We start from the raw sequence: 27,981 nt of genomic DNA on the forward strand, positions 1-27,981 counted from the left end.
CACATTCAGCTAAATTTGATCTGAAGTGGGCCGAACCAGTAAAATAATAACATAATTATATATAAATAATATCAACTCCAAACTTTTCTCTGTTTTAGAGCGACAAAAGTAAATTTACATTATGAAAAGGTTTACATCTACAAACCGTCCTTTCAAAAGATGTGATTAACATGAACAAACTGAAAAAATAAGTGTAATTTTAACAATATTCTGCCTCAATTTATCATTTACACATGTACATCATAACGTACAGATCACAGTGGATCTACAAACACACAAAAGATTTAGTAACAGGAGGAATATTGTTAAAATTGTACTTACTTCTCTTGAGACATTTCAGGTTCATATTTGTTCAGGTTATTCACATTTTTTGCGAAATTATACTTTGTGTTAGTGTAAATACATGAAAATATTTACAATTACAAAGAGAAAAATTTGGAGTTGTCATTATTTATTTGTTATTATGATAGTGTTTTACTGGTCCTGCCCACTGGAGATTGAATTGGTCTGAATGTGGAACCTGAACTAAAAGGATTGTTAATATCTTAGTGTAATTTTTGCGTTTCACAAATTCATCCCAAGGGCCGGACTGGACCCTTTGGCGGGCCAGATTTGGGCCCCGGGCCGCATGTTTGACACCTGTGGTTTAAAGAGTTAAATAATTTTATTGGGCTAGATGAGTGGTTCCCAACCTTTTTTGGCTCGTGACCCCATTTTAACATCACTAATTTCTGGTGACCCCAGACATTCAAAACGGAGACATTTGTTTTTGCTAAAATTAATCTGTTTCTGATCATGTAATAGTTACCTATACTACGTTGCAAATAAACGTTAATTTTAGATGACATTTAGTCTATATAATGTATATTATTATGGATGGAGGCAGTAAAGCCAGGTGTAGATTACTGCTCAAAGTGAGAATTTGATTTTCCTTGGTCAGGATATGTACAGTCAGTCCAGCTTGGATTTACAAGGCTGACAATTAATACTGAACAAACAAGAACTCAAACTATGAATTATGAAAGAGCTGCAGCATCTGAAACCGACCACAATGAACATTTGACAGATAAACAGAACCACAGTGCTTCAGTTTCAGCTTCACAGTTTGTCATGTCTTTAATGTAGTGGGATTGTCTCTTTCAACTCACCATATATTTTTTATTAGCAAGTTTTTATTTTTATTTTTACCAATTACTAGAAATTTCAGGCGACCCCACATGTGGTCCCGACCCCAAGGTTGAAAAAACACTGGGTGAGAGCTTATAGTTTCTAAATGTACATGAATGGTACTGTAGTTTCTTTTACCGCTCCCCCATACACCATCAGCCTCACTTGAATAAGTTACCCTCAGCCTTGGGTGTAATGGAAACATAAAGCACAGATGCAGCGTTTCCGCTACATGGAACCAGCTCGATTCGGCTCGGCTCAGCTCGGTATTCCTGGAGACCGTTTACAGGATACTACCCACTTTACAGTACCTGGACGTCATAGCGATGCGGCACGTTATTTCCGTGTTGTCTGCACAGAGAGTTGCTGAAAAGTCACTTGTTGCATGTTGTCTTGTCTGAATTTTTACGTCAGCCACCAACGACTGAATCTCCTCGACCGACTATGGTGTAGTTTTGGGCTGTTATCATGTGGATTAATGTACCGCTATATTTACTGTCCACTTCTGAATCTGTTTTTTGTAAATCAGCGGGTCACAAAGAAAAGTGTCTGACCAATCAGTGGTCTGCAGTGTTTATACGTCACGGTTTAGTATCGCTTGGAACCGCAGCGGAGGTGATACCAAAAAACTAGTACTGGATACCAGATTCCAAGTCCTTTTCCGTCATGGAAACACAAAAAGGTCGAGCCGAGTCGAGTCGAGCCGGTCCCACACACTGGAAACACGGAACTTTTTTACCCAGGTAAAAACAGTTCCTGGTATTAAAAGTTCCTGGTATTTTGATGGAAAAAGACCTACTGTTTCGTATCCCAGACCCCTGTTAGAAAAGAAACACCTGAATTAAACATGTCCCAATACTTTTGTCCATATAGTGTAGGTTTCAGTGTTAATGCAGTAAAATATCATGACCAAATGCACATCCAGGCTGCTGTCAGAAATAGTTGAGGACTTGGCTTTACTTGAACAGGAAACTCTAGAGTTTTGAGGCCAGAGAGAACATTAAGAGACATAAGGATACATTTGTCTGACAACTTTAGTTACCTTTCAGATTCCAACCTGACCTGGATTAGAGCTGGAAAAAGAACGTCACACATCTAACATTAGGGTTTTCTACAGAATAGACCGCATTGTTATAGATACTACACACACTTTGGGTAGATTTAAGAACTTGTACACACACTGGAGTATTTTTTTTTTTTTACTGAGCGATATTAATATTTTCATTTCAATAAAGGATGTCAGTATTTCCACAACTGGATTTGGCAGTGCATTCCTCAGGTTCTCCCTCGGTTTTAGTCAATTCGACTGTAAATCTCAAGTTAAAAGAAACCAGTCTGTGTCTGGCTGGACTAAGGATGGCCTCTCAAAGATCTGGACTGTTTCACAATGTTAATAACTGCAATGTCTGTGGGAACAGGGCAGTCCGAACATGTTTATCTCTTGTACACTGGAATGGAAAGCTGGCAGAGGAAGTAGGAAGATTAACTAACACAAGAGGGTTACGTTTGCTCCAATTTCAAGTGAAAGTCAAAGAATAAGTAGAAAAGAAGTATCAGGAAAAAAAACACAAAGAAACAACATTAAAAGCCTTATTATTGTGCAAAAGTGGCCCTTTCAGTGTTAAATAAGTATTTATTAGAGTAGTGGATCATTATTGATGCATTAGGATGCAGGTTGCATACTGGCGTTAAAATGAACCTACTATAGCATCTTGAAACTATTTATATATTCAATCTACAGTGAATAACTCCAATTTTAATATTAACCACTGGATGTTTCCCGTATTTTCACAAAAATATCAGATCAGCTGCAATTGCAACTTATCTGATGTAAGCAGATGTTTTAACCCTATAACGCCAAACGTATCATATTTGATACATGAGTTTTGAAGCCCTCTACATGATCAGTGTGATTTTTTTTTTCTTGAAAAACCTGATGTATACAATTAGATACATGCAATACATGGATAATCCACCAGGGGAGAGGAATTCATTCACCAGAGGCCTTTCCAGTGACACTACAAGATTAAAATTAATGAGGAAGGAGGCAGAACTTTACCAATTTTGAAAAGGAATTACCACTTTTTTAGACATGTTTGTGTTATGTTTATGTTTGTTCAAAAATAATAATATTTGAGCATTTAAACCCGATGTATAAAATGTGATACAAAATTGAAACTCATACATGGAAATTTATATTTGAAAAAAACTTTTTTTTTTTTTTTGATTTTTGAAGGCTCCAGTTTCAAAGAACTGGAATTTTCTGTCAATGATTTAATGGTTCAAGCTTTACAGGGTTAAGAAAGGGGCAGGTATTATAAGTTTTCATCCTGCTCCTTTCCAATCATTTAGATTGAACTGAATAAATAAATAAATAAATAAGATATAGTCTGATGAATTCTTAAGCTTCCATCTATTTTTATTTCCTTGTCTTATCTTCGGCCTCATCTCATGAATCCAAGCTGTCATTATCAGATAGACTGTATAAAAACACACTTTCAGAGACCTCTGTCACAACATAATATGAGTTAAAATAAGAGAATTAATCAACATCAAATCTCTATGATAAAAAACAATCATACGAATATTACAATAAAAACAGAGATTCCTCATAGAGATACAGTGATATCTTTTTTGGTCAGTCATGGTATATATTATAATTGACTTGAAAAAAAAAAGTGAATTAAAAAGACTTATTTCTATACTTGTGAAGATTACATATGACTTAGATATATATATATATTTATGTTGCTCAGAAGAGAATAAATCACATCTAAATGTTTAACTAGGCAGTGTGCAGATTTTTCCTCATAGGCTAACGTTAATCATCTTTATTAACAAGAACAATACGAGCACATGAACAGTAGAAGTCAAATTCTTGATGTGTATTGTCAAACTGTCCTTTGTTCTGCAAATCCACCAACATCAAATGAGTAATTTACATGAATTTTCACAAAAGGGCACTGCCACACGAACAGCCTCTACAGTGACATTTACTGCGCTGAATGATCCAGCTGCAGTTTCCCTCTGTAAATAGCCGTCTCCGGCAGAAGTGGCCGTTGAGGACGGATGTATAGCCTTTCCATTCGAGTCCTGCTTCAGCAAGAGTGACCTGAGCAGCAGTAAAACCATTGTCGTGGGTTATTAAGCAGCATGTGTTGTAAATGAAGGGCCCAAATGGTGCTCATTAGTGGTTTCTCCCACACCGGCCATCACAGAGGAGAAGGATTTTAAAGGTCCACCCCCTTACCAAGAGACAAATAAGCCCACTAGAAAAGCAATAGAGGGTTTTTAACATTTACACAGCCTTCTAATTTTTAAAATACATCTTCTAATTATGTCTTAGAAGGCTTGTGATGCCTTGGATTCTGTGAAAATGTATCACTCACTTGCAAATCACTCGGCTCCTTAAACTGAGCCTCCTGACAGACAACAAACTCTCTAAATATAAAAATAAAACAGAATAAATAACAAAGAAATATAATACTTCACTGTAGGATCTGTATTCTCTCAAAAGTGGTGCCTGTTTGTTTTCAGGCCCAGAGCTCTTTTTAAAGGGATTTTCACACAAGTTTGCAAATATATCTGCATGCTTAACTGTGGCTTTTTAGGATCTGTGATGATGCAGGGCCAAGAACATCGACCCCCTTTGGTTAGTAAGGCATAAAACTTATGGAAACAGAAAACCAAATTTGATTAATTGTTGTCAGATTTTATTTTGAAACACAAAATACATCTGAGTCCCATAAAAACACATAACCTTATGAAAGAAAAACTATGTTTGTGCAATTTTCTTGCCAAACATTTACCAGAAAATGGACACTGAAGTATCAATGGTTTTCATAAATTTATGGGAAAACATTACCACTCCCAGGAGTTATAGAATGGCCACTAAGCTGTTATTATTGATGATACCAAAGTAACATTATTTTAATATATAACTGCATTGACAGCATAATAATATGTTGCAAAATGTAATGTAATCTACACACGTTCTAAGTGGTAAAAGAAGAAAAGACAAAAAAATCAGCTAATTTGACTGTTTTACCATACTGTGTAGAACCACAGTTTCACATGCGGAACCTTGTCATTAGTAAACGTTCCGACCCGGAAAGGTTACCGCGTAGTACATGCTAAAGGCTGCTAGCGGAAAATAAACAGAAAGCTTGTTGAACATGGCAGAGGTGAGGTTACAATGATTCTGACAACTGTTGAACACATTTCAGTGATGTATTAACACTTTAAACAGATTCCGATAATATATCACGTTTACTGGGTGTATGTTTTACGTAAAATAAAAGGAAACCTGTCCAGCTTTAGCCTCGACAGGAACGTTAGCTTGACTCAATCTTTATTAAATCGTCGGGGTTAAAATACTGACGAGAAATGAAGGATACATAGACTAGGGAATTATTGGAGACGATGATTTACAATTTACTTTCGATTTTGGAGCTCAGTATGAGTGACTGTCAATTTGCCAACGAGCTAGCTAGCTGCATGTCCCAGCTAAAGTGAACACCGGTGGAACACAGAACAGTGTGCTGTGAAAATCATCTTTAGAGCAGGGTGTAATCGGTACTGCTGATTATATGCTAGACGACATTTGGCAAGAATCACAAGACTTCACAAAGAAGTTAACTGTGTAGCTTGCACATGAAGTGACATTTCAAACATTGTGATTCAACCCTTAAACCTCACTGTAAATAGAACAGGACTGACGAACAGCTAATATTTTTAGTAATGATGAGTCGTGACATTTGACTCTGCTGGAGAGATAAAAATGTTTAGTCACTCAGTCAACTCACGGATAAATTTAGCTATACAGTATTTAGAAAAAGCTGAATTGCTACCAGCTGAATAGCATAGCTTCCTTTGGAAAGAATAACCTGACAGAAATAGAAAATATTGTGTCAGAAGGACCTCTTGTAGATTAGCCATGACAAATGAGAACAGTGCAAGTTTTCCTTTTTGTAACAAGCAACAACAACAACAACAACAAAAAACTGTTAACTTGATTTAATTTGCCTTACTTGGCCCTTGACTGTCGTACATTGCAATGGTATATTGTGCAGCCTTACAAATAAATGAACATTGGAAAAAAACATGTTATCTGCTGTTTCATAGACTCACAGCTTGCAGGACATGAGGCAGCAGGCAGCCATCGCTGCCAAAGTCTTCATCCAGAGAGATTACACCAATGGTACCATTTGCCAGTTTCAGACCAAGTTCCCCTCTGAATTGGAGACAAGGGTAAGAGTGATTTGTCTTTATTGTGTGGATGATTTGACATCAGCACTCTGTTTTCCTGTCAGGATTTACATTGAAGCAATCCAGCAGGATTCCTGTGGAGCTGCTTGTGGGCAAAAAGAAGGTTGATCATGTGTTCCTCTGATGGTGAACCCAGAATATGCAGTGTTACTTTATGCTGCCAAAGGCGTCATGCCTATAAGGCTGTCTTTTGTCCTAATGTATTGATATAGACATAAAAGTGTGCATACACTGCCTGCCCTGTTGTCTATCTTCATTTTGGTGTATACTAAATATGATTCCACATGTGATCCAACATAGATTTACTTGACTGTGTTTGGGATACCTTTATTTATTTTGTATGCCAAAGTGTTCTGCAAGAGCTCAAACAAAACATGTCTGGAGTGCTTCATTTATCATGGTAAAACATACTTTTCAGAACGGAATAACAGTCACTATTATGTAACCTAAAGATAACTTACAGTCAGTTTTATCACAGAGCCAAATGTGATTCTTAGCATCTGTGACTTCTGCCCCAGATCAGTCCCACAGGAATCTAACTGGACTTTGTCCTCATTTGAACCACAGTGGAAGTGGGTTTTGACCAGGCATCATTAATGATGTGGAAGTGGAAGGGCAGGTCGCTGAAGTTGAACAGACTCTTCGCCACATTAAAGATGATGCCAGCCAGGCCGTTCAGAGTTTGCAGGACAGAAAGCTGAAGTTTTGAACTCCACAAACCACATGAAAAGAGCAGCTTCACAACACTTAACCCACTCATGGGTGGTTTATTGGCACTTCCCTTTTGATTGGGTGGTCTGCCATATTTTCTGTTACGACTGAATTCATACACACAAACAGACACAAAACTGTGCAAACAAAGAAAGCTTTTCCTATGGGAGTCTAACACCCTGTGATAAAACCTTCTCCCCATGTATATTTCTTGATAATTTTCTGTAATTACATTTTACAAAATATGCAGCCTAATGCCAAGCTGTTTAATGGCGTCTCTAGGACACTCATTTATGCTACTGTGTGATGCTTGTAGAACTGAATAAGCCCAGTGTTCTGTCAGTCAGCATATATACCCCCTGGGTCTGATTCTACATGTAGTCGGTCTGGTTTTGCAGAGGTTTGCATGCTGTAACATCACATCTCTTCAGGCAATTATGCTGCTTTATTATTTTTGGGAGCTCTTTAATGCTCCTAGTGAGTTTTGCCAAACAACTGGGAAAGCACTTGCTGTTCTTAATGTATTTGGCAGCTGTAATAGTTTTATTGACCTGTGTCTAATATTTATTTCCTGTTCATTTTGTATTAAGTGACAGTTTTAAATTAAGAGAATGCCCTTCCTCACATAAATTTGTAGACCCTGTTAAACCTTGGATTTGCTTTTAGTTAGTTGCAGCCTTTTGGGAAAGATGCTCAGGCAGAAAAATGTGGTTTGAATTGCAGCCTTTGAAAGTGAAAATGTGAAACAGAACAAAGTCTCTCAATGGCGGGCACCAAACGGGCATAAGACCGCTGATGTGTTTGAGATTGTTGTTGCATTCCTCGGGCACAAGGGAGCAGAACGCTGGAGGGATTTTCAGTCACTCAGGAGGCCTCTGGCTGGCTCCTCCTTTGTAATATCACGCAGAAAATCAGCAAATCCATTCTGGACACCAACATGGGATCGCTGTCGACACTCCAGTCAAAGCAGCCTCCGGGTCCAACAAACCTCCACCCTCCATCAGTCTTCATTTGATGGATTCTTGAGAAACACTGGCTTGGTCATCAGCCAGTTTCATCTGAATCCCAGAAGCTGTCTGCAGTTTAATAGAATCAAGTGAGATACGTGTTCATTGTTTTCAAGGTGCCATATAAAAAAAGTGGAACCATACAGATTCCTTCCCGGATTGTCACTGTGTGTGTCCGGCTTTTACTGTGATTGTCCTGTCAGTTGTTAAGTGAAAACATTCTCACAGCACACGGCCAAAGCATCCTAATAATTTCAGGAAGTGTTTCCAATGCGGGAAAGGGGCCCACTGTTCCCTTGATGTATCACCAGTCCAAGAAAATTCATCCCCTCATTTATCTAGAGATGGAAAGAATGGAAGAAAATGATCCGGTGCTAAGAAGACACTGTTTCCATTCCAGTATCCCCACAAAAGCAGAAACTGCTTGTACTCTTCTCCCCAAATCTTCCTCTGGCCCCGTGCCTCGTCTAATGATTTTAACCTTCGCTTTGATCCTCTTTTTCTCTTTGAATGTGTTTCAGATTGACAAACAGCAGTTTGAGGAGACAGTGCGGACGCTGAATAACCTTTACGCCGAGGCGGAGAAGCTCGGGAGCCAGTCTTATATTGAAGGATGTCTGGCTTGTCTCACAGCGTACACAGTCTTCCTATGTATGGAGACTCACTATGAGAAGGTGGGAGGCTTTTCACCTCTTTACTGCAATACAAGTAGATCATCTTGAGTAAATCTGTTTGGCTGTTTGGACTCCTAGCCCTGGATGGAGATCATATATCTGTAGTTTTAGACAGATTAGTACTACTCTCAAAATATTTATACTGTGTAAGATCAATAAAGTATACAGCTTAACTTTAAATCTCATTTCAACCACAGGGCAATATGTAAAACTGAAATGATGAAGTTCCACTTAGAAGCAAAAGTTTTCTGCACTAATACTCCTTAACTTTTGCTGGTTCCATGGTACTAGTAGTAACAAAATATTCATAGTTCATATGCTATCATTACTTCTATAGCGCCTGCTCATTTGTCCAAGTCTATACATTATCTCTAAGGGAATTCATTACATTATTTTTAGGGACCAAGCCTGAGAGGCAAGTCCCTCTCACTCATTTATAGTGTTTATTTGTTACTTGATTGAGTAACTAGGTTTAGTGTAGGGATACACCGATACCGATACAAGTATCGGGCATCGGCTCCGATACTCAGTGTGTGTACTCGTACTCGTAAAAGATATCCGATACAAATGCACCGATACCACTGACGGCCGTGTGACATTCACAGTTCAGTGCAGCAGGTGCGCAGTGGTGGAATAATGTGTGGGGAGTGTGAAGAGTGTGGAGATTTTACAAAATAAATGTCGATGATAAAAGTAACGCTGACTGCAAGTAACGTTACAGACACAGACGGATACGGACGCAGCGTTCTGTCCGTCCTCTGCGTACATTCCATCCGTTTTCCAGGTGCTTGTGGATGCATACACAGAATGGGAATACCAGCAGATGTACGGAGTGGTGCGGACCGCCGCCAGCAGAAGTGAAAACAAAACTTATCACTCATATATCTTTTCTCTTCCTGCTGAAGCTTCGCTTTTAAACCTTACCAGTGAAAACACTGCAATATTAGTATCACGTTAGTGTTACCTCTGTCGTCTCCATGTTTTTTATTACTGACTTTCTTCTTCTCAAAAAACTTTACTCTTCTTCGTGGTATTTGTCCAGTATGGTTAATTCAGAGCGGCGCCCCCTGGTGGATTAATTGAGAAACGCTCATTCCAACACATTAAATGTCAGTAGCAGCACTTTGTTTCAGTCAGACTAATGACAACGACAATAAAGCACATTTACAAAAGGAACTAAGAACTGGAATGGGATTATTAAGTACTCGTATCGGTACTCGGTATCGGCAAGTACTCAAATGTAAGTACTCGTACTCGGTCTGGAAAAAAGTGGTATCGGTGCATCCCTAGTTTAGTGTCACAGCCACAATTTTAGTTTCATCAAGACTTGCTTGCAAGGCATTTTTACGTCTCGTGCCTTAAAGGGGTCATATTTTGCTAAACCCACTTTTATTAGTCTTTGGTACATTTGTGTGTATTTGGACCTTAACAGTTCATAAAGTTTGAATTTGAACCCTCCAGGTGCTGCAAAGCTATCTTTATTTTAATTTTGGCAAAAATCGAGTGGATTTCTACAACCTGTTTAAATTCCTGCTTAATTTTTTGCGTCTGTAACTAGTTACATCACGACATTTGCGCATTTAAGGTCAAGACTTCCGATGAACATTTCTCTGACTACGGAGAAACGGGACAGAGCAGCATAGTCAACATCCTGGAGGGGGTGGGGTGTGAAGTGGCTCATTTGCATTTAAAGGGCCAGTGCTCAAAATGACCTTTCTGGTGTCATTACTCAGAAATAGGGTTGAAGATGGACCTGTGGAGTTTAATTAATGAAGAATTCAGACCCAAGCGTACCATTTACAGTTTATGTAGACCAAAGGGAAATGTTTGAAAATACATAATTCCATTTAAAAAAAGCAAAATGTGACCCCTTTAAAGTTGCAGGAGCTGAAATCAGGGAGGAAAAAATGCCTGAATTTCTGCAGCTTTTTCCTACCTGTCCAAAGACTAAATTAACGCTGTATCTTGCTGTAATGGAAAAGTGAAGCCACTTTTTTGAGCAGAATCACATCAGGTCAGATCTGACAAAATCTGGTCAATATTCTGTGATTACAGCTGTCCATCACATATCTACCCCTCCTACTTATCTGAAAACACCTGTGATTAGCCAGAAACCTGCATCAGACGTTGGGTTTTCTTTGCCTGAAAACACATGCAAAGAGTAGACAAACAAGTCTCACATCCTCTCTTGAATTACAATAAAATGCTGAAAGGTATTTATGGAACTTTAGCCCAGTCACGCTAAAAACATATCAAGCACTGCAGCTTCAATAAAGAGGTTGTTTGAAAATAGTTTTGTGCTATAAAATAAAAGATTGCTATTTAATGTTTTCTAGTACGTCTGAATTTATTAGTCCCACAACAGGGGAATTCACAGTGTTACAGCAGCATAATAATAGTATATATAAATAAAATAATAAATATAAAAAATATAAAACAAAGAAACATAAAAATACAAGAATATAAATTATCACTTGTTAGAAACAGTTTTAATAATAAACAGATACAGAATGTATATAGCATTTAGGATTTTATTGACCTATTCCTATCATTCCAAAGCTGCTGATTTAATTCCTTTTTTTGCACATTTGCAAAACTGTTTAGGGGATTACATTTTACACAGAGTAAAAGTATGGCTACATTTTCTGATTACACCAAGGCTCTTTCCAGACTCCATAGGTTACAGATGGTGCGTTGACTGCTCCTTGAAGCCATATCCACGATGCAGTTGATAACTAATAGCTACTGTGTGTTTCTTTTTAGCTTGGCTGTAAATCTAAAACTCTTGATAGCCTGTAGGATAATACATTTGTACAGACAGAATCTTAATACATCAATACGTCTGTTCCTGATAAATAAATTTGTCCTGATAAGATTGAGTCATGATGTTCCGATACTTGATATTTAAACATGTGTTAAGGGGTAGCCGGAGTGTTCAGAAACCACTCAATCCTAGAAAAGCCAGAGGATAAAACACTCATAACTGGACCCTGTTTTGTATCCTGACTAAGAGGAAAACTTTCTTATTTCTTTTAAAACTGGCACATAAAACAACACATCTCAAGGCAAGCTGCGCTAGTTTTCTCACAGATTGCAAAACCTTTTCTTTTATGGTGAACTGTGATTAATTCCAACATTATCATATCAGAACCAACTTCCCAGAAGGAATAAATGTTTCAGCATGTTGCTTATGGCATAAAGCAAGCTCAACAAATGGACAACAGAAGGCAGAATACAAATCGGGTTGAGCCGTGTCTGAGGAAAAGACAATCTGTCTTGTTGAAAAGCTGCAATAATAAACTAAGATTCTGAACTGAAGACCTGTGTTTTGTTTTTTTTTTGTTTTTTTTTTAAATTCTGTTTAGGGATGCTCCGATCTATGTTTTTTCAATTTTGATCTGATCTGATATATTAATTTGGTTATTTCCCGATACTTTCCCGATACCCGATACTTAAGTAGACAACATAGCAAAAATAAATAAAATAAACATAAATAAAATAATGAGCATAGCTGCTTCTGAAAATTATGTTAAACACAAAATAAATAAAATACTGTAGGCCTGTTTTAGTGCAGCAGCAACCACTATAAACAATGAAAGAACCCACATCACTGACATCACTCACTGTCTTGTTACCTTGAACTTAACATCCTTTGAGCCTTCGGACTGTCTGTCGAAAGTTTTTCACGCCCCTTGAATGAATCAGTTATCCTCTGCTGCGCTTGTTGTTGTTGCTGTTTAGCTTGCTCCAGCTCTTCGTGTTCTTTCGCATGGCGTCTTCGTAAATGCTTGGCCAAATTGGTGGTATTAAATGTTGAAGGTTTTAGTCCACCCCTCAGAACATCGGCTTCACATATGTTGCACTTTGCTGTGGCACTTTATTTGCGTCTCAAGTGAAAAGTACCTCCAAATTAAGGACATGCTTTCTTCGTTTTTGCGCGCGGCACATTTACGGCAACTAAGCGGATGTGACTTTCGCCTGTCTCAAAGAAGAAGTCACTTCTGTCTAGTTGCCGCAAATGTGTGGACGTGGCCTCACTACTGCTAAGTTGTTATTTTACTATTCCGATACTATTGTATCGGAAGGTAGATCGGCGACGTCATGTCATATTCAGACACTTTCCGATACTTAATTAATTTGATATCGGAGGCCCGATACTGTATCGGGATCGGCGCATCTCTAATTCTGTTTGCTCTTCCTTCGCAGGTTTTGAAGAAGATCGCAAAATACATTCAGGAGCAGAATGACAAAATCTACGCGCCGAGGGGCCTTCTCCTCACCGACCCCATTGAAAGAGGCCTGCGAGTCGTATCCTTCCACTTCAGAGTCTCACGAAATCAGGAAATATTTTTGTGTTTCTCTTCTTTCAGGTATATTTTTCTTAAAGGTGGGGTACAAGATCTTAGAAAAACGGTTCGAGCAAGCTACATTTTGAAAATACTCAATTCAAAAGTCCAAACCCCTTTCTTCAGACATCCTCCCCAAGCCACGCCTCCGGAGTACTGGCACGCGCAGTGCTTGTTCCCGAGGGTTCATGAGCGCTGCATAGCAACAATTTGCCGGCTCCGCCTCCAATCCATGCATACCTCATTCAGTCTCGTCCAACACCCCCGCTCTTACAGAACAGCCCCAGTTCATACCTATCTAACGTTACATTTCCTAGTGATTTATGTTTGTGACAAAACAATTTGCCGGTGAACTTTCCATCCTAATAAAAATAGTAAGATGGCCAAACTGGCTCTGGCTTCGTTTCCTGTACAAGTGCTCTAAACCTCAGAGAATGCACGATTCATGCATGAAGAGGGGGGAGGGACAAAAGGCAGTTGAGTTTGATAGACAAATCACCGTTCAATCATTTTGATAGGGCGCTCAAAATGATTGGATGGTGTTTTTTCAGTCCTGTTTGTTCCACAGGTGACTAAATTTTTTTATTTTTGCGTTAGAGCATTTAGTTAATTGGTTGTAATCGGGATGTGAAGGGGATTTTAAGCAATAAAGTAAAAAATGCTCCAGGAAAATATCTTGCACCCCACCTTTAAGCGTTAGTTTCGCTACAAAACTAGTACTGTAAGCAGATAAGCTAGCTGGCTAAAATTACAGTCAGCAACAGTTCAGACCACTAGTTTGTGATGTTTGTCTTGTCACACCAGAATAATCAAGAGAAAGAAATAAATTTGGGATTCCTAGGGTGTGTTAAGCTTGGTAAACATACTGTGACTTGAGAAGGAAATGTGTCATTACAGTTTAGTTGCAAGTCCTACAATGGCCTAATGGATGATTTACAGGCCTGCCTCCCGCGCAATGTTTTTCCCTCAAACTGCTGGATAAAAATGGAAAGCAGCAGTCTGAGCAGTTTACAGGAAATCCACCCCTGTGTAGGGATACCCCGTAAAAACACCAGATAAAAGTCAGTATGTAATCCATAGCATCTGCATAAAATCAGCGGCTGCAGCGACATCCTGGCTTTTGCTGTGTGTGTGTATGTTTCTGGGGTGACTCAACATCCTAATTAATTGTAACTGCGCGGCAATGGGAGATTAGGGATAACAAAATATGACTGAAATTGTTTACAGCTGAGCTTTGTTTCCCCCTCTTGCCTATGATTTTATATGGCTGGCAGTGATCTGGATCACTTCTTCAACACTGTCAAACTGCTGCGCCGACTTTGGCGACTGAAGGAGGGAGACTGACACAAATGTCTCGACTCAGCTGTTGTTGTAGCTGCAAAACCACAGAAGCCTGATTCGTAATTGTTTGATTTCCTTCGTTAATGTTAGATTCTGAATTCTGACCATCTATTTTTTCTTGATCCATTTTTGTCCTAAACTTAAGTTCTACTTGACAATGATGGCAGCACCTGATTTTATTTTATTTATTTATTTTTCTAAATTGAGTTAATTTAGTCCCATTTTATTGTTCAACAAGGGATCTAATTATCTTGGTATATGGTTAAGGAATGGCACCAAAATGATCTGCAGTTTTTAAATTGAAAATGTTAAAAGGCCAGTTACTAGTTGAGCTTCTGTTTCATCAGAGCCACGTCAGAAAATACTCATACTCATATGATTGTTTATGATCCAGATGTTAATATCCTGTGTTGCTGTTGTGGCTCTTACCCATGTCTGCACTCGTGAGGTTGCTGATTAGATTAGATAGAGCTTTATTGATTCCTTGGGGAGGAAATTGAAATCTGTGCAAGTGTTAATCAATCTGAGTATCTGTTGCAGTTTTGACACTCTAAATATCTATCACCGACCCATGAAAGTCATTAGATACCAACACTACTTTTTGCTTTTTACCCCTGAATAACGCAATTGGAAACCCTGGTCTGCAAGAAAATTCATCCAGAATAAAAGTAGTGAAACTTTACCAAGTTTGAGTCACTAATAAAGAAAAATTAAGGCTGTAATTTCCAAGATGCAGTCTGGGCTCAAAATTAGAATTAATGAGAGAACTGATTTTACTCCAAAGTAATGTTTGTCTCAGAGCTACTAGATCTGTTTCAAAACAGTCTGCACATTAGAATACATTCACTTTACAGGTTCTTTCCACTAGAAGATTTATAGACCTGTTGTGTAAATGTACATAATCCAATATATATGTGTAAGAACACTTTATCATATACCTTGAAAACATCTGCTAACCAGCACTTTTGTTTGTTTTCCAGTTCATCTTGTTAAAGTATCTAAGATTTTGCACATTTAATCTAGGAGGCAGACTGTAGAAAAATTGTAAACAAAATAAATTAATTAATTAAATTGTAGACCAGTGAAACCTAACTTTTAACAGTGAAAGTTTAGAGCTAGGCTTGTTTTTTTTTTTTTTTTTACCTATGAAATAAAGTCAGCCTTTTCTTTTTACCCATGGAAGCCAGCTCACACCAACTAGCACCCTTATTTTTACAATGTGAGATGGACACAACACAGGATGTACAGAAGCTGTTCATGACTCAGCAAACATGTAGGAAGTAGTATCCATCTAACATTAGAAAGCGACACTAACTAGCATCCAGTTTTCACACATATTCAAAGCTTAACAATGTGATATGTAGGTCCGCCTGGAAGTTGAATGGTGTGAAACGACAGCTTTAATCGCAGAGGTGGCAAAAAGCCTCACAAATGAACCGCTTCCCTCAAAAAGGTATAAAATATTTATAGTTTTTACACATATTTTTCATATTTCCTCTGCTGTACATATTGCAATTGCCACTATCTGGCAAGAACAGTCCCTTCCTGGATTTAACTAAACAAATAGGATAATTACTGCAGTGATCTCATCAGTTTTTAGAGAGCATAAAGATTCAGTGGAAAAAGGTCATGTGGTCTGATGAGTCCAGATTGTCCCAGTTTCAGAGTGATGGATGCGAAGAGAGTTGGATGAAATGATTACCCATCATGCCTAGTGCCTGTTATGGGGGGTGGTGTTATGATCTGGAGTTGGTTCAGTTGTTCAGGTCTAGGTTCAGCCATGTTATGTGTCTGTAAAATTATTATTATTATTATTATTAGTAGTAGTAGTAGTAGTAGTACTTTATTACAGGAGTGTCAAACTCATTTTAGTTCAGGGGCCACATTCAGCTAAATTTGATCTGAAGTGGGCTGACCCAGTAAAATAATAAAATAATAATATATAAATAATGTCAACTCCAAACTTGTCTCTATGTTTTAGAGCGAAAAAAGTAAATTTACATTACGGAAAGGTTTATATCTACAAACTATCCTTTTCAAAAGATGTGAGAAACATGAACAAACTGAAAAAATAAGTGTAATTTTAACAATATTATGCCTCAGTTTATCATTTACACATATACTACATTATAATTTACAGATCACAGTGGCTCTACAACCACACAAAACATTTAATAACAGGCAGAATCTTGTTAAAATTGTACTTAGTTTTCTTAAGACATTTCAGGTTGTTCATACTTATTCAGGTTATTCACATTTTTTTGTGAAATTATACTTTGTTTTAGTGTAAAAATACATGATAATATTTACATTTACAAAGAGAAAAATTTGGAGTTGTCATTATTTATACAGTATGTTATGATAGTATTTTACTGGTCCTGCCCACTTGAGATTGAATTGGTCTGAATGTGGAACCTGAACTAAAAGGACTGTTAATTTCGTAGTGTAATTTTTGCATTTCACAAATTCATCCCAAGGGCCGCATTGAACCCTTTGGCGGGCCAGATTTGGCCCCCGGGCCGCATGTTTGACACCTGTGCTTTATTATATCGTGGACAATCCCAATTAATGAACTGTATCAATAACAGTAAAAAGGGGCAGCTTTAGCCAACATGGCTAGTATCCTGCTGAAGTCCCCGGCCTGATGACAATAGGCACCCTAACAAAACCTAATATATTACAGCATTTTTATTAAAAAGAGAGAGTTAAGACAGATGAGAGACAACATACATCAGTAAACATAAAAAGATAAAAAATAAACAGTGAAGCATCAGTACAATCATACAGAGACAGCAAATATAATCCAAACATACAAAAGCAGCACATACAATATCACGCAGTAAATGTGACAATGCTTACGCTAATTGAATCAGTGCCATAGCAAATATGTGGCGTAATCGAAGCTAAATATTAGACGAAATATTACAGCGTGGGACTTTTTAATGGATGATGCTGTAAATGACCCTTGACTGAATTGAATCCAGATTGAGGTTACCATCTTTGAAGACCGAAGCCTCACCAGATAAAAGTTGCCAAGGTAAGTCTCCTGATTCCAAGTCCTAAATGATAAACATCACTATCTCTGCCATTTATTATTAATGAAACATCAAATATGTACAAGACACACACGGCGAACAAAAGGATCCAAAAGGCAGTAATGAAAGAGTTCGCTCCTTCCTCTCGTGAAGCGTTAACGCTGAATGCCCCTCTATATTCAAAGAAAAATCCCACATCAAAGTAAACACCTCTTCATCTGTGAGTAATATTATTTAAGTGCTTTACAGTTAGTGGGGCTGTTTCATAAAGCGGTTAAAGAGATTTCTGCTCGCTTTATGACTTTGTACTCAGCGTTTTGTCACTTCACACAGTTCACATGAGGCGCTTCTGCCCAGACAGCACGCACCAGTCCAACCTTGGCCGCTTAACCCAACACCGTAAGACTCTCACTGCAGCTCCATTTCGTTAAGTAGCTGTAATCAAACAATTATCACATTTTGGTTAAAATAGCTCATTTCCTTGTTTACTTTGCTGGCCTCCGGCCTCATTCGTGTCGCGTCAGAGGAAGCGCATGAAGTGGATTTCATGACTTCAGCTGAAAAGCATCGCTGATTGAATAAGATGCTTTTGAATGACTGAAAAAAATCTATTTTAACATATTAGAAATGATTCAGTCATAAAAATTAACCTCTTTCTCATGTGCCGATAGAACTTTAATTTCATTTTAAGCATCCGTCTACAGTTATCATTCCACAGCGGCTATATTCTCTCCATTAACACAGTTTTTGTTAGAAAAGTAAAACCCTTCGAGACGGTGCAGTATGATCGTCTTCCACAGATGGCTTTTAAATCAGAAGATGTCTTTCCCTGGCAGACAATTCAAGAGCACATTTCAACCAATAAATTGTTCGAACCTCTTTCTCTTGTGTACGGAGTAAGACAGGGACAGGCCTTTTCAGTATTTCATCCTCAAACGTCCTGACAAGTACTTTGCATCTTTGTATTGTTGCTGGAGACGGCCCAGTCGGCGCTGTAAGCATTGAGATACCACCATCAAGCTGAGTAAGACATACCCGTAAATATTATACTAAAGAGAAATGTTGTGTTTGGCCGCATTTCGTAGATGGATAAACCATTGCCCTCATACTGAAGAGACAGATTAATCTTCACATTCGAAATTCCTCTCGAGCGTCTCAATACATACAGTATGTCCTGGTGTGGAATGTAAACCCAGGACTTTTATAAGTAGCTGTTGAGAGAAGAGGGTGTTGGAGCATTGCCATGGTCAAAAGAAGGGTAAACCACAGGCTGAAAGCACACTGAACACATATACAGCCCATCCATCCGTCCTTCCAGCCTTTCAGCCTCTTTGTCCTGTCGGGGTCTGTATCTTCGCCTCCTCCACTGTTAGATTTGTGCTCCTCAGGCAGACGGATGATTCAGAACCACATCTGATTTTTTTTTTTTTTTTTTTGTACTCCACCTTTGAAGATGCGCTTGTTATCAGTTCAGCATCTGTGTTGAGTTTTTATCGGCTTAAATTGTCTTCCAGTCTTTCAAACAGCAGTCATATTTTTTAAAAAATTCCATCCAGTAATAGCATTAGTAGACGTAAAGGGTACCTGTAGGGAATTTTCATTGCTAGCTCTTTCCAAAGATCACGTATAATACTAGTGGTTCCGTCAGGTAAGTTACGTTATAGCCCGTTGTCAAGTATATGCAAGTATTAAGTCGCTGCTCCTTCAGTCAGGCATAGTCAGCGATATGTTACCTCTTTCACAGGCTGTTCCAGCACCGATAGTGACGCAGACTCGTTTTTTTGTCCAATTACCTGGACTGGTTGTTGACCCCGTGCAGTAGGCACCAGTCTAAGATGTCACATTATTGGCCAGTCCTGGGTCGCGTCTCTAGGACAGTGGCAGAATGGAAAGCTTACAGCTGCTCAAACAAGTGCGAACACTCAATCTCGCTCACTGACTGCTGCTTGTTTACTCACATTCAGTCACCCAGAAACAACACGGATATGTCACTTCTGGCCTGCAGTCGCTGCTCCCCATAGGTTCTGCCCACACCTGTAATTCACATAATCAAAAGGTCCAGTGTGGTGCATTTATTGCGATTTTTTAAATTTTTTATTTATTTTAAACTGAATTTGTGCCTCTCTTGCTTATATGTAATACACAAAGCACAACCGATGTCATAAGCATGACCAGTACAGGTACACTTTAACAGTTTTATTTCTACTACTTTTAGGTTTTTTTAGATATTAGAAAGAAAGACAGGATTTATAGAAGCTGGAAACCGTGCGACGAAAGAATGTTTAACATCAAATTTGATTTGCAGATTCATTTTTTTTATTCAAACTCCCATATTGTACAAAGAATTTTAAGGTCTTTACACACCAGGGGTGTCATGAACTAACAAAACGAAAGTACAAAACAATTGTGGGTGAACATTTTTTCATCAGAACTCTTCACAACAGGAGTGATGTGACAGTTGCGACATTCAGTAAAAAATTGGAATATATTCACATCAGGCAGTTTGAAAGTAGGAGTAATGAATTCAGCATCACCTGGAGCCTCATTTGCAGTGTGTATCCAGTCTGTTTGATCCAGTGTCATATCCTCCTGAGACCCAGGAAAATGAAAGTTTCAGCTTTTTTACATTAAACAATTATCTTGATCGGAAACTGCATAATGCAACAGTTTTTCAGATACATTTTTCTAATTATTTTTTATTTATTTATTTATTTATTTATTTATTTATTTATTTATTTATTTATTTAATAGAATGTCCTTTGTAATGGACAGCATTTTTTAAGTAAAACTGTGAAACTTTTGTCCCCTACAGAGGACAAAAATGCATTGCTGGGTTTTAGGAGGATGTTCTTCTGGGTCCACATCCGTTATCCAAGTGAAAAGGCACACACTGTGTAGACTGTATTCATATGACACTGACTTTACACAAACTCCTCTCTATCCGCATAGTCTGGTTGTTTGTCGATGCTGCTCCGCATGTTGTCCTTCGCTCCATTATCTTAATCATTTTTGCTTTTTATACTAAACTACATGTGGATTTAACCCATAAAGACCCAAACAACCACTGGCAACCAAAACCATGTACTGATCTAAAATGTGTAATGACTTCTACTCCACTGATTCTATCAATACGTGTGAATAATTGGTGTAAAATACAGTTTGTCATCTTTTCATGGTCATCCGATATGATCCATTTGGACGTTCAGAGGCTCCGTAGTGAACATAGAAACACAGTCATCTTCTACAACTTCGATTCACTAGTAAAACCCATGGAGTTGGATCAATGACAGCGGATGGGGATGCTTGTTTTTACATTCAGTTCATGATATATTTGCTGAAGAAGTCACTTTTTCTTGCATTTTTTCTGTTTCTTGATATAATAACCTTCAACTTTAATCTGAGCTTTTATGAACATCCACATTATCAATGAATTAAATAAAGGAAAATACATGATTTTCACTGAAAAAAAATGCTAAATACAGAAGATAATATTATAATTAATGTGATAAATTAGTAAAGGTTAAATGGAGAGAAAATTCATTTGGGAAGTGATATAATAGTAGCACTGGGTCTTTATGGGTTAAATCAACAGGTCCGGCTCCGTCAGTGTTGTTGTCATATGATGTCCAGTTCACACAAATGATCCACTGATGCCTTTATTTGCTCTGCCAAAGCTTAGGAAAATTAATCTTGCAAAAAAATAAAATGTTGCTTATTCACTGCAAAATATTCACAACTTATGTGAAAGCACTTAGGATCTTAACGGCCCTTCCGATTAAAAAAAAAAAAAAAAAAAAAAAACATACTGGTACTCAAATGAATCGTACAGGGAAAAGATGGTTCCCATAGAGTAAAGTCCTTCCTTCTTGTGAACCAGAAATCAAAGTAATATACAGTAAACTAAAAAATTGTGAAGGGAAATAAAACAGATTTTACCTACTGTTCTATTTTATTTTAATTTGGTTACATATTTCATTGTAGGTTTTACTTCTTTTTCTTATTACTTTATGATTCCAAGTAATACTGAGTCACTTGGATGGATTATTAGCATCACTGGGCTTAACATCCATAATTCCCTTTCAGGATGTTGCAATTCTAGAGGTTTTTTCAGCTCGTTTGGGAGGTTAAATTCATGATTGACAGCTATAGTTACCAATCACTGATCAGATTGTCAGATGCGACCTGAACTCTGCTGCTCTACTCCATGTCCAATCACCAAAGCTTGGAAAAGTGGCTTCACTTTTCTATAGCAGCATGGAATAAAGTCAGGTTCATCTACATTTACATTTAGTCTTTTAATTTGGACTGAGTGGAAAAAGCTGCGGAAGGAAGATTTGTGTTTTTTTTGTGTTTTTTTTTCATACCAGATTTCAGCTCTTACATCCCTACAGAAGCAAACCTCTCAAAACTGACGATGACCCATGGTATGATGGATTTTCAAAGCCCCGTTCATTGTTTTGTTCTGGCCAGCTGCGATAAGCATAACAAGCTAAAACCCATTTGACAGGTCATCAAAGCCCGTTAACACATTCACAGTCAGACACTGAGTAAATGTGTATTCAGTTGTTGTCATGTTTGTTTCTCATCTTTTCTTTAGTCTCCACCAACTACTGAAACGTTTGCCTTTTAAGTCAAGTCTAAATGTTGACGAGATCGACGCTAACTTTGTTTGTCTGCCCTGTAGCTCCATGTGCCCAAATGGCTGTTGGGAAATGAGGTTGATTAGAGCAGTAAACAAATAGTAAGTTTTTGTGGCTGGAAAACCCAAACAGTGAGCTGAAGAAGATGCTTTGAAGCGTGAAAGAACTGGGAAATGCAGCACATTTAGTGACTACGACTGAACACACATTTCACATAGTTTTTAATAAATAAAACATCGATGGCTGTGGCTTTAATCTGTTAAACCCTAACCATATTTTCAGGGGAAAAACGCCTAAAAAGACATACCCAAAGTAAATGAAGAATTACTTCACAATAATAAGGTTCATATGGATGTTCTTTGTGTCTATGGACATTTAGAGACCTCACAGAATCTATTCCCATTGTCTAAAATATTAAATCTATTACTATGCCTGAGTAAACTGTAACAAACTAAAACAGAAATTCGAATTTTTTATCCTCGCCTATTTTTTTTTCGGCTGCATTGACGATGATATGCATAAATTAATTGTTCATGTCGGAGATTTTTAATTGCGTATATTTCACCCCACAAAGATTAAAAATCATGTTTGAACGTTAAAGTTTAAACTAAAATACACTTTTGATGTACTTTTATTAACATTAGAGTCTAAACTTCCAGCAAAAGTTGAAAAAAACATTTATTGTCCTGATTTATTATATTTTTACAGTAGATGAATATTAATATAATTTTCTAGGCCTGCTGGCGGGCCAATAGCACTAAAGGGGTTAAATATTCCCTCGCTTAAAAGGTTTAGAAGGAACTTTCCTCTCGATGAAGAATGAAAATGTTGGGTTTAGTCTTAAATTTCACCCCAATAATTTTGGCATGAAGTAAAAATTAAATAAAAGCATTGCTGACTGTAAATATTTGCCTCCGGAAACTTGATCATAGTAATGCCAGTGTCGGTCGTAACCACGCATCTGTCCTCGTCTTTCTCCATCTTGTCTGCTTCCCCAGTACAACCGAAGGCCTGTCTGGCTTAAGTCAGCTTTTTTTTTTTTCTTTGTTGTTTGGCTCGTAGTGGTTCAGGTGAAGGGCTGGAGAGATGGATCAGTCTCTGGTGGGATGACTCCAGACTGCACTGTAGGAAAAACAGACTTGGCTCGAACATCCCAGAACTGCTGAGCATTCATTAAGAGGCAGATGGCGCCGAGTCAGTGTCCCGGCGGCCCGTCCAAAAGTCATTCCGCTCATGATAAGGTGTCGTTTGGCTCCGTGTACAAACCCGCCGCCTGGACGCAGAACTCCAGCAAACCTGTAAATTAGACTGCACACATGAGAGTGTTTACTGTCGGTCGGGAATGTTGGAAAATGCAAATGGGATAAATGGTTCTTCTTTTCATTGTCTGGTATTAGTTTTTCTTTGACCGCCAAGAACATATTTTTCAGGCCAAACTAAAACATTTTTCACTAAAATGGCAATTTTTATTGCCTGTTTTTACAAATTTCATTCAAAATGATTATGAGAGGACAAATGTTACCCAAGTGGCAATCATTAACAATCTGTACTATATCTATCATCGTGACATTTAAATATGAAAACAGCTCGGCGTCTGTTTGATGCACACATGCAGCTTGTTGATTTGTGTACTGACATTATATTAAATGTTCTCAATGTTCAAAAAAAAAAAAGATTGAAATCCCTTTTTTATATAATTGGTTCCACGTTTCGCTGGACAAGGACAAAAACAATGTATGCTACTAGTGGAGAAACATCAGACATCTTGACCAAATCAAACATGCATGACCATTCCAAACAAAAGCAGAATTTCTGCAGCGTGTCAGCATTTTGAATAATGTGAACATGTAAAAATACACGAGTTTTCTAGACTTTTTCCAATGCCTCGTATTGTGTATTCACAACGTGATGATAACACATGCAAAGTTAGTCAACTCTTTATAGTTCAGTCATAGAAATAGTCTGAAATTCAACATTTCAACCTTAGTGTGTTATTGGAGGACATAACAAGACTTTGTTACTTTTGTGAAATTTTTCAACATTTTTTATTCTTGTAGAAAATCAAGGTCAATGAAGTTACCATATTTGGTCCCTTGCTTATAAGTAGCAAAAAATATATCCGAGAAGTATATAAAAAAAATACAAGAAAAACGCATGTAAGGTGAAAGGAACATGTATTTTAGAACATTACACCAACATAAGTGCTGATCCAGACCCCTGTCCACATCCACATTATCCTTTTGAGCACCATTACTTACATTAGTACCATTACTTCATGCTTCATTTTCATTTTTTTTCATTTAACCTTTCTTTAACCAGATAAAATCCCATTGAAATCAAGATCTTTTACAAGGGCGACCTGGCCAAGAGGTCAAGCAGCACACACCATGACAAAAGACAGGTCACTTAGGAATGTCACAAAATAATAACAACAGTTTGACAGAATTTTAAAGTGCAGTGTAATTTAGGTCACAAAGTATTTTTTTAAGTGCAAGATCTGGTTGAGGTCAGCAAACAAATTAAAAACACAGGCGCTGTCCAAAGGATTTTTACTGTCTTATCAGTAAAATAGTACGAAAAGCTTGTAGTGATCCTATGGTACCTAACAAAGCAGGTACACTCACTGTTCATGCAGAGGTGGACCTTCAGACCCTGTAGACCACATTGGACCTGAGATTGTTGACTCGCTGTCTTGTAATGTATATGGAAATTAGGGATGCACCGATCCGACTTTTTTGGTTTTGATGCTGATACCGATGCTAGGGCCTTGCCTATCAGTCAATAATAGCGATGGGACTTTTGGCTCTTTGAAGGGAGCCGTTCAATCAGTAGCCGTTCACTGAAAAGAGCCGTTCAAAAGACTGGCTCTTTTATGTTTTTTGCATTATTTTGAAACACCAATGTTTTAATGACTAAATAGGCTACATGTGATGATTGACATTACATTTTAAAGGTGTTTATTTGGCATGGCAGTAAATGTTATCTTACTGTAAAAAAGAATAGTTAACGTGTGGGCTAAATACATGACGTGAGAGGTGACATTAGGCAAATGCTGGAGTTACATTGTATGTAAGTCCAGCAACATGAACGAAAATATATGTAAATACTAGAAAGCTGCACAATGCACAAATATCTTCAAACGGTTGTTCTTCAAAGTAGAAATAAAATGTGGTAATAAGAAAAGGAATGCCGTAATGAGAAATAGAAAAAAAAATGTGTACACTTTGGCCTGCAGATTGTTGCTACAACCGAACAAAAAGAAACAATCATAGCAAAAAGAAAACAGAGGGTTTCAGTGACGCTAAATTGACAGGCGATCGGACACTCCCTCCTTAAATTTTTTTTTTTTTTTTAAATGAACGTCTCTTTACAAAGACTCGGTTCCCATCGTTCATTTCAAAGAGCCGTTCAAAAGATTCGATTCGTTCGTGAACGTTACATCACTAGTCAATAACGATCCGATATCATAGAAAATTTTCCCGTCTCTGTAGAGCATCTACCAACGTTAACTGTGTCCTACCTCCAGCAGCGGCTCCTTTTCATCTGTTGAGCTGCTGGAATTTCTCGTGCTCCTTTGCGTAGTCTTTCTGCAGGGGCTTAATTAAATTTGTCGTGTTGTAATTGGCAATGCTACCACCACCCCTGGCAACATTCACTTTACAAGCACTAAAAACTCAAGCTAGTTGTTGTGGTAAAGCTGAAATACCTCCAAATCACAGACCCCTTAGTTCGCTCCATGTTGCCTGTCTGTGTTTGCAACAACTCCACTCAACTCTCGGCATACATGACGTAGCCTTTATCACAATTATATAAGGGGGAAGGATCGATCTTATGGATTGGTTGCTTTTATAGATCCTCAATCCAGCAAAAGTGTTGATATCGGGGTGGATATCTGATCCTAATATCGGATCAGTGCAGTCTTAACAGAATTGACCAAAAATTGTCACTTGCCCGATAAAGGATTACTTGGAGACAAAGGGATGAGAGCTAATAAGCTATGCTTCTTCTCATTCCTTTTCGAATATGACTTTTTTTCTTTTTCTTTTTGCGTGTATCATTATTTTATGCTTCCTTGAATTTTCATTTCTATATTATGTTGTGTAAAGAAGTCAGTTAGTAACAATCAGGAAGCTTGTATCATTTCCATATTCGAAATAAATCAACTAAAAAAAAAAAAAATAAGAGCATCAAGTAAGTACCAAAGTATCGGAACACATCAGCTTGGATCTGAATTATTCTAAAATGTCTCTTGTGCTTGTTTGTTGTAACAGTTTCCCTCTGTAAAAGCAACATTAGAGTAGATTAAATTAAATTAGATTGGATTAGACTTTATTGATCCCACAACAGGGGAATTTAACGGTCAAGGCAGCAACAGAATAAAGTGCAAAAAAAAGTGTGCATGCATAGAGATGGTGCAAAAAAACATATAAAATAAAAAACCCTGCCCCTCCAGAACATTTTTCATTTAAATAGTCTGTGCAATTTTGCCAACATGTGCCAAGAACATAAAAATACTAAAATGTAAACAACACTCTGATTAAGAGCACTCTTGTAACATAAAAACTTAACTGCACTTGGTTTTTGAGGTAGCTTTCAATAAACAAGTAAAAAAAAAAAAAAAAAAAAATACAGAACAAACAAGTGGTGCCAGTTACAAGAAACCCCACCCCTCACACATATTGTACCTTCTTTTGATATCGATCCAGCTGATGTCATCATATCACTTGCCTCTATACATTTGCCAAGTTTAACGTAAATTGAAACAAAATTGATGTTTTTATAGACATTTGGAATTTCGGCCATTATAAGTAAATGGAAAATTTTTATTTATTTATTTATTTTTTTAAATTCATAAAAAAAATTGAACTTTGACCAACTTTTCCCAAAATGTAACCACATCTATTCTGGGTCACTGGCAATCTATAAGCACATTTTGTAATGGATTTAACCAGTAGTTTTGCTGCTGGAGTGTTAACAAACAAAGAAACAAACAAACCAAACCAAAAACAATATCCCTTGTCTCCCCTTTGGAGGGTGGGGTAATAATAGTGATAAAAACTATACAGATTATATACATATTTACAACAGAAGAATTAAAAAAAAAAAAAAAAAATCAGACACTACACATGGGTCACATACAGGACGGGGTTAATTACCATCAGGTTTGGACTGAAGCCCTTTGGTACCTGGTTTCTGGATGAAATCCTTCACCGTGGTCACCTCTTCCATCACCCAGACCGGGCCAGAAAACAATAAAATCAAACCATCAAGGTTTCAGTGGAGGAAATACTGAGTGACATTCTGCAGTCCATCTGTTCGTCCGCTTTTTTCACGTCCTCAACTGCTTGATCATAATCCGTGGTTCTATTGTTGAGCAGAAAATGTGACACCGCTTCCACAGATGGATTCCAGACTGTTAATACTAGAGCTGAGCTTCAAGGGGAATATGATCAACAATGAGTTCTACAATCAAACCAGGGAAATTCCACCTTTCAGTTTGACATCACTTTGGACTGAAACAGGTTTTTCTTTCAGGTATTGAATTGATAAAACTAAAACACTGGCCCGATGTTCTGCTAATAGTATTATATTAACTTGTGCATGATTCAAACCCCTGACATGCTGGAGAGATTGTAACATCAGATTTGGAAACTGCATGTCTGGTTTTGGTCGAATTTGGGTAAAATAAGGTGGTTTTCTCTCTGCACTGCTGTTGTCTCATTAGAATAAAACGGTTCGTACGGGTGCTTGGAATCCTTGAAAATGCTTGAATTTTAGCATTATGTTGTCAA

General features: G+C 37.7%; 1 protein-coding gene across 1 annotated transcript in view; it reads left to right on the forward strand.

Annotated features, from left to right (window-relative positions):
- Positions 1-5,266: 5,266 nt before the first annotated feature.
- Positions 5,267-27,981, forward strand: part of LOC115426154 (golgin subfamily A member 7-like) — a 30,410-nt gene continuing 7,695 nt past the window's right edge. The window contains exons 1-5 of the mRNA XM_030144144.1: positions 5,267-5,351; positions 6,292-6,417; positions 8,675-8,827; positions 13,034-13,135; positions 17,499-17,551. Coding sequence (XP_030000004.1) covers positions 5,343-5,351; positions 6,292-6,417; positions 8,675-8,827; positions 13,034-13,135; positions 17,499-17,540 — 432 coding nt within the window. The 5' untranslated portion in view covers positions 5,267-5,342 and the 3' untranslated portion in view covers positions 17,541-17,551. The remainder of the gene's footprint in view (positions 5,352-6,291; positions 6,418-8,674; positions 8,828-13,033; positions 13,136-17,498; positions 17,552-27,981) is intronic.

Source organism: Sphaeramia orbicularis, chromosome 9, assembly GCF_902148855.1.
Source record: "Sphaeramia orbicularis chromosome 9, fSphaOr1.1, whole genome shotgun sequence".
Taxonomy (NCBI): Eukaryota; Metazoa; Chordata; class Actinopteri; order Kurtiformes; family Apogonidae; genus Sphaeramia; species Sphaeramia orbicularis.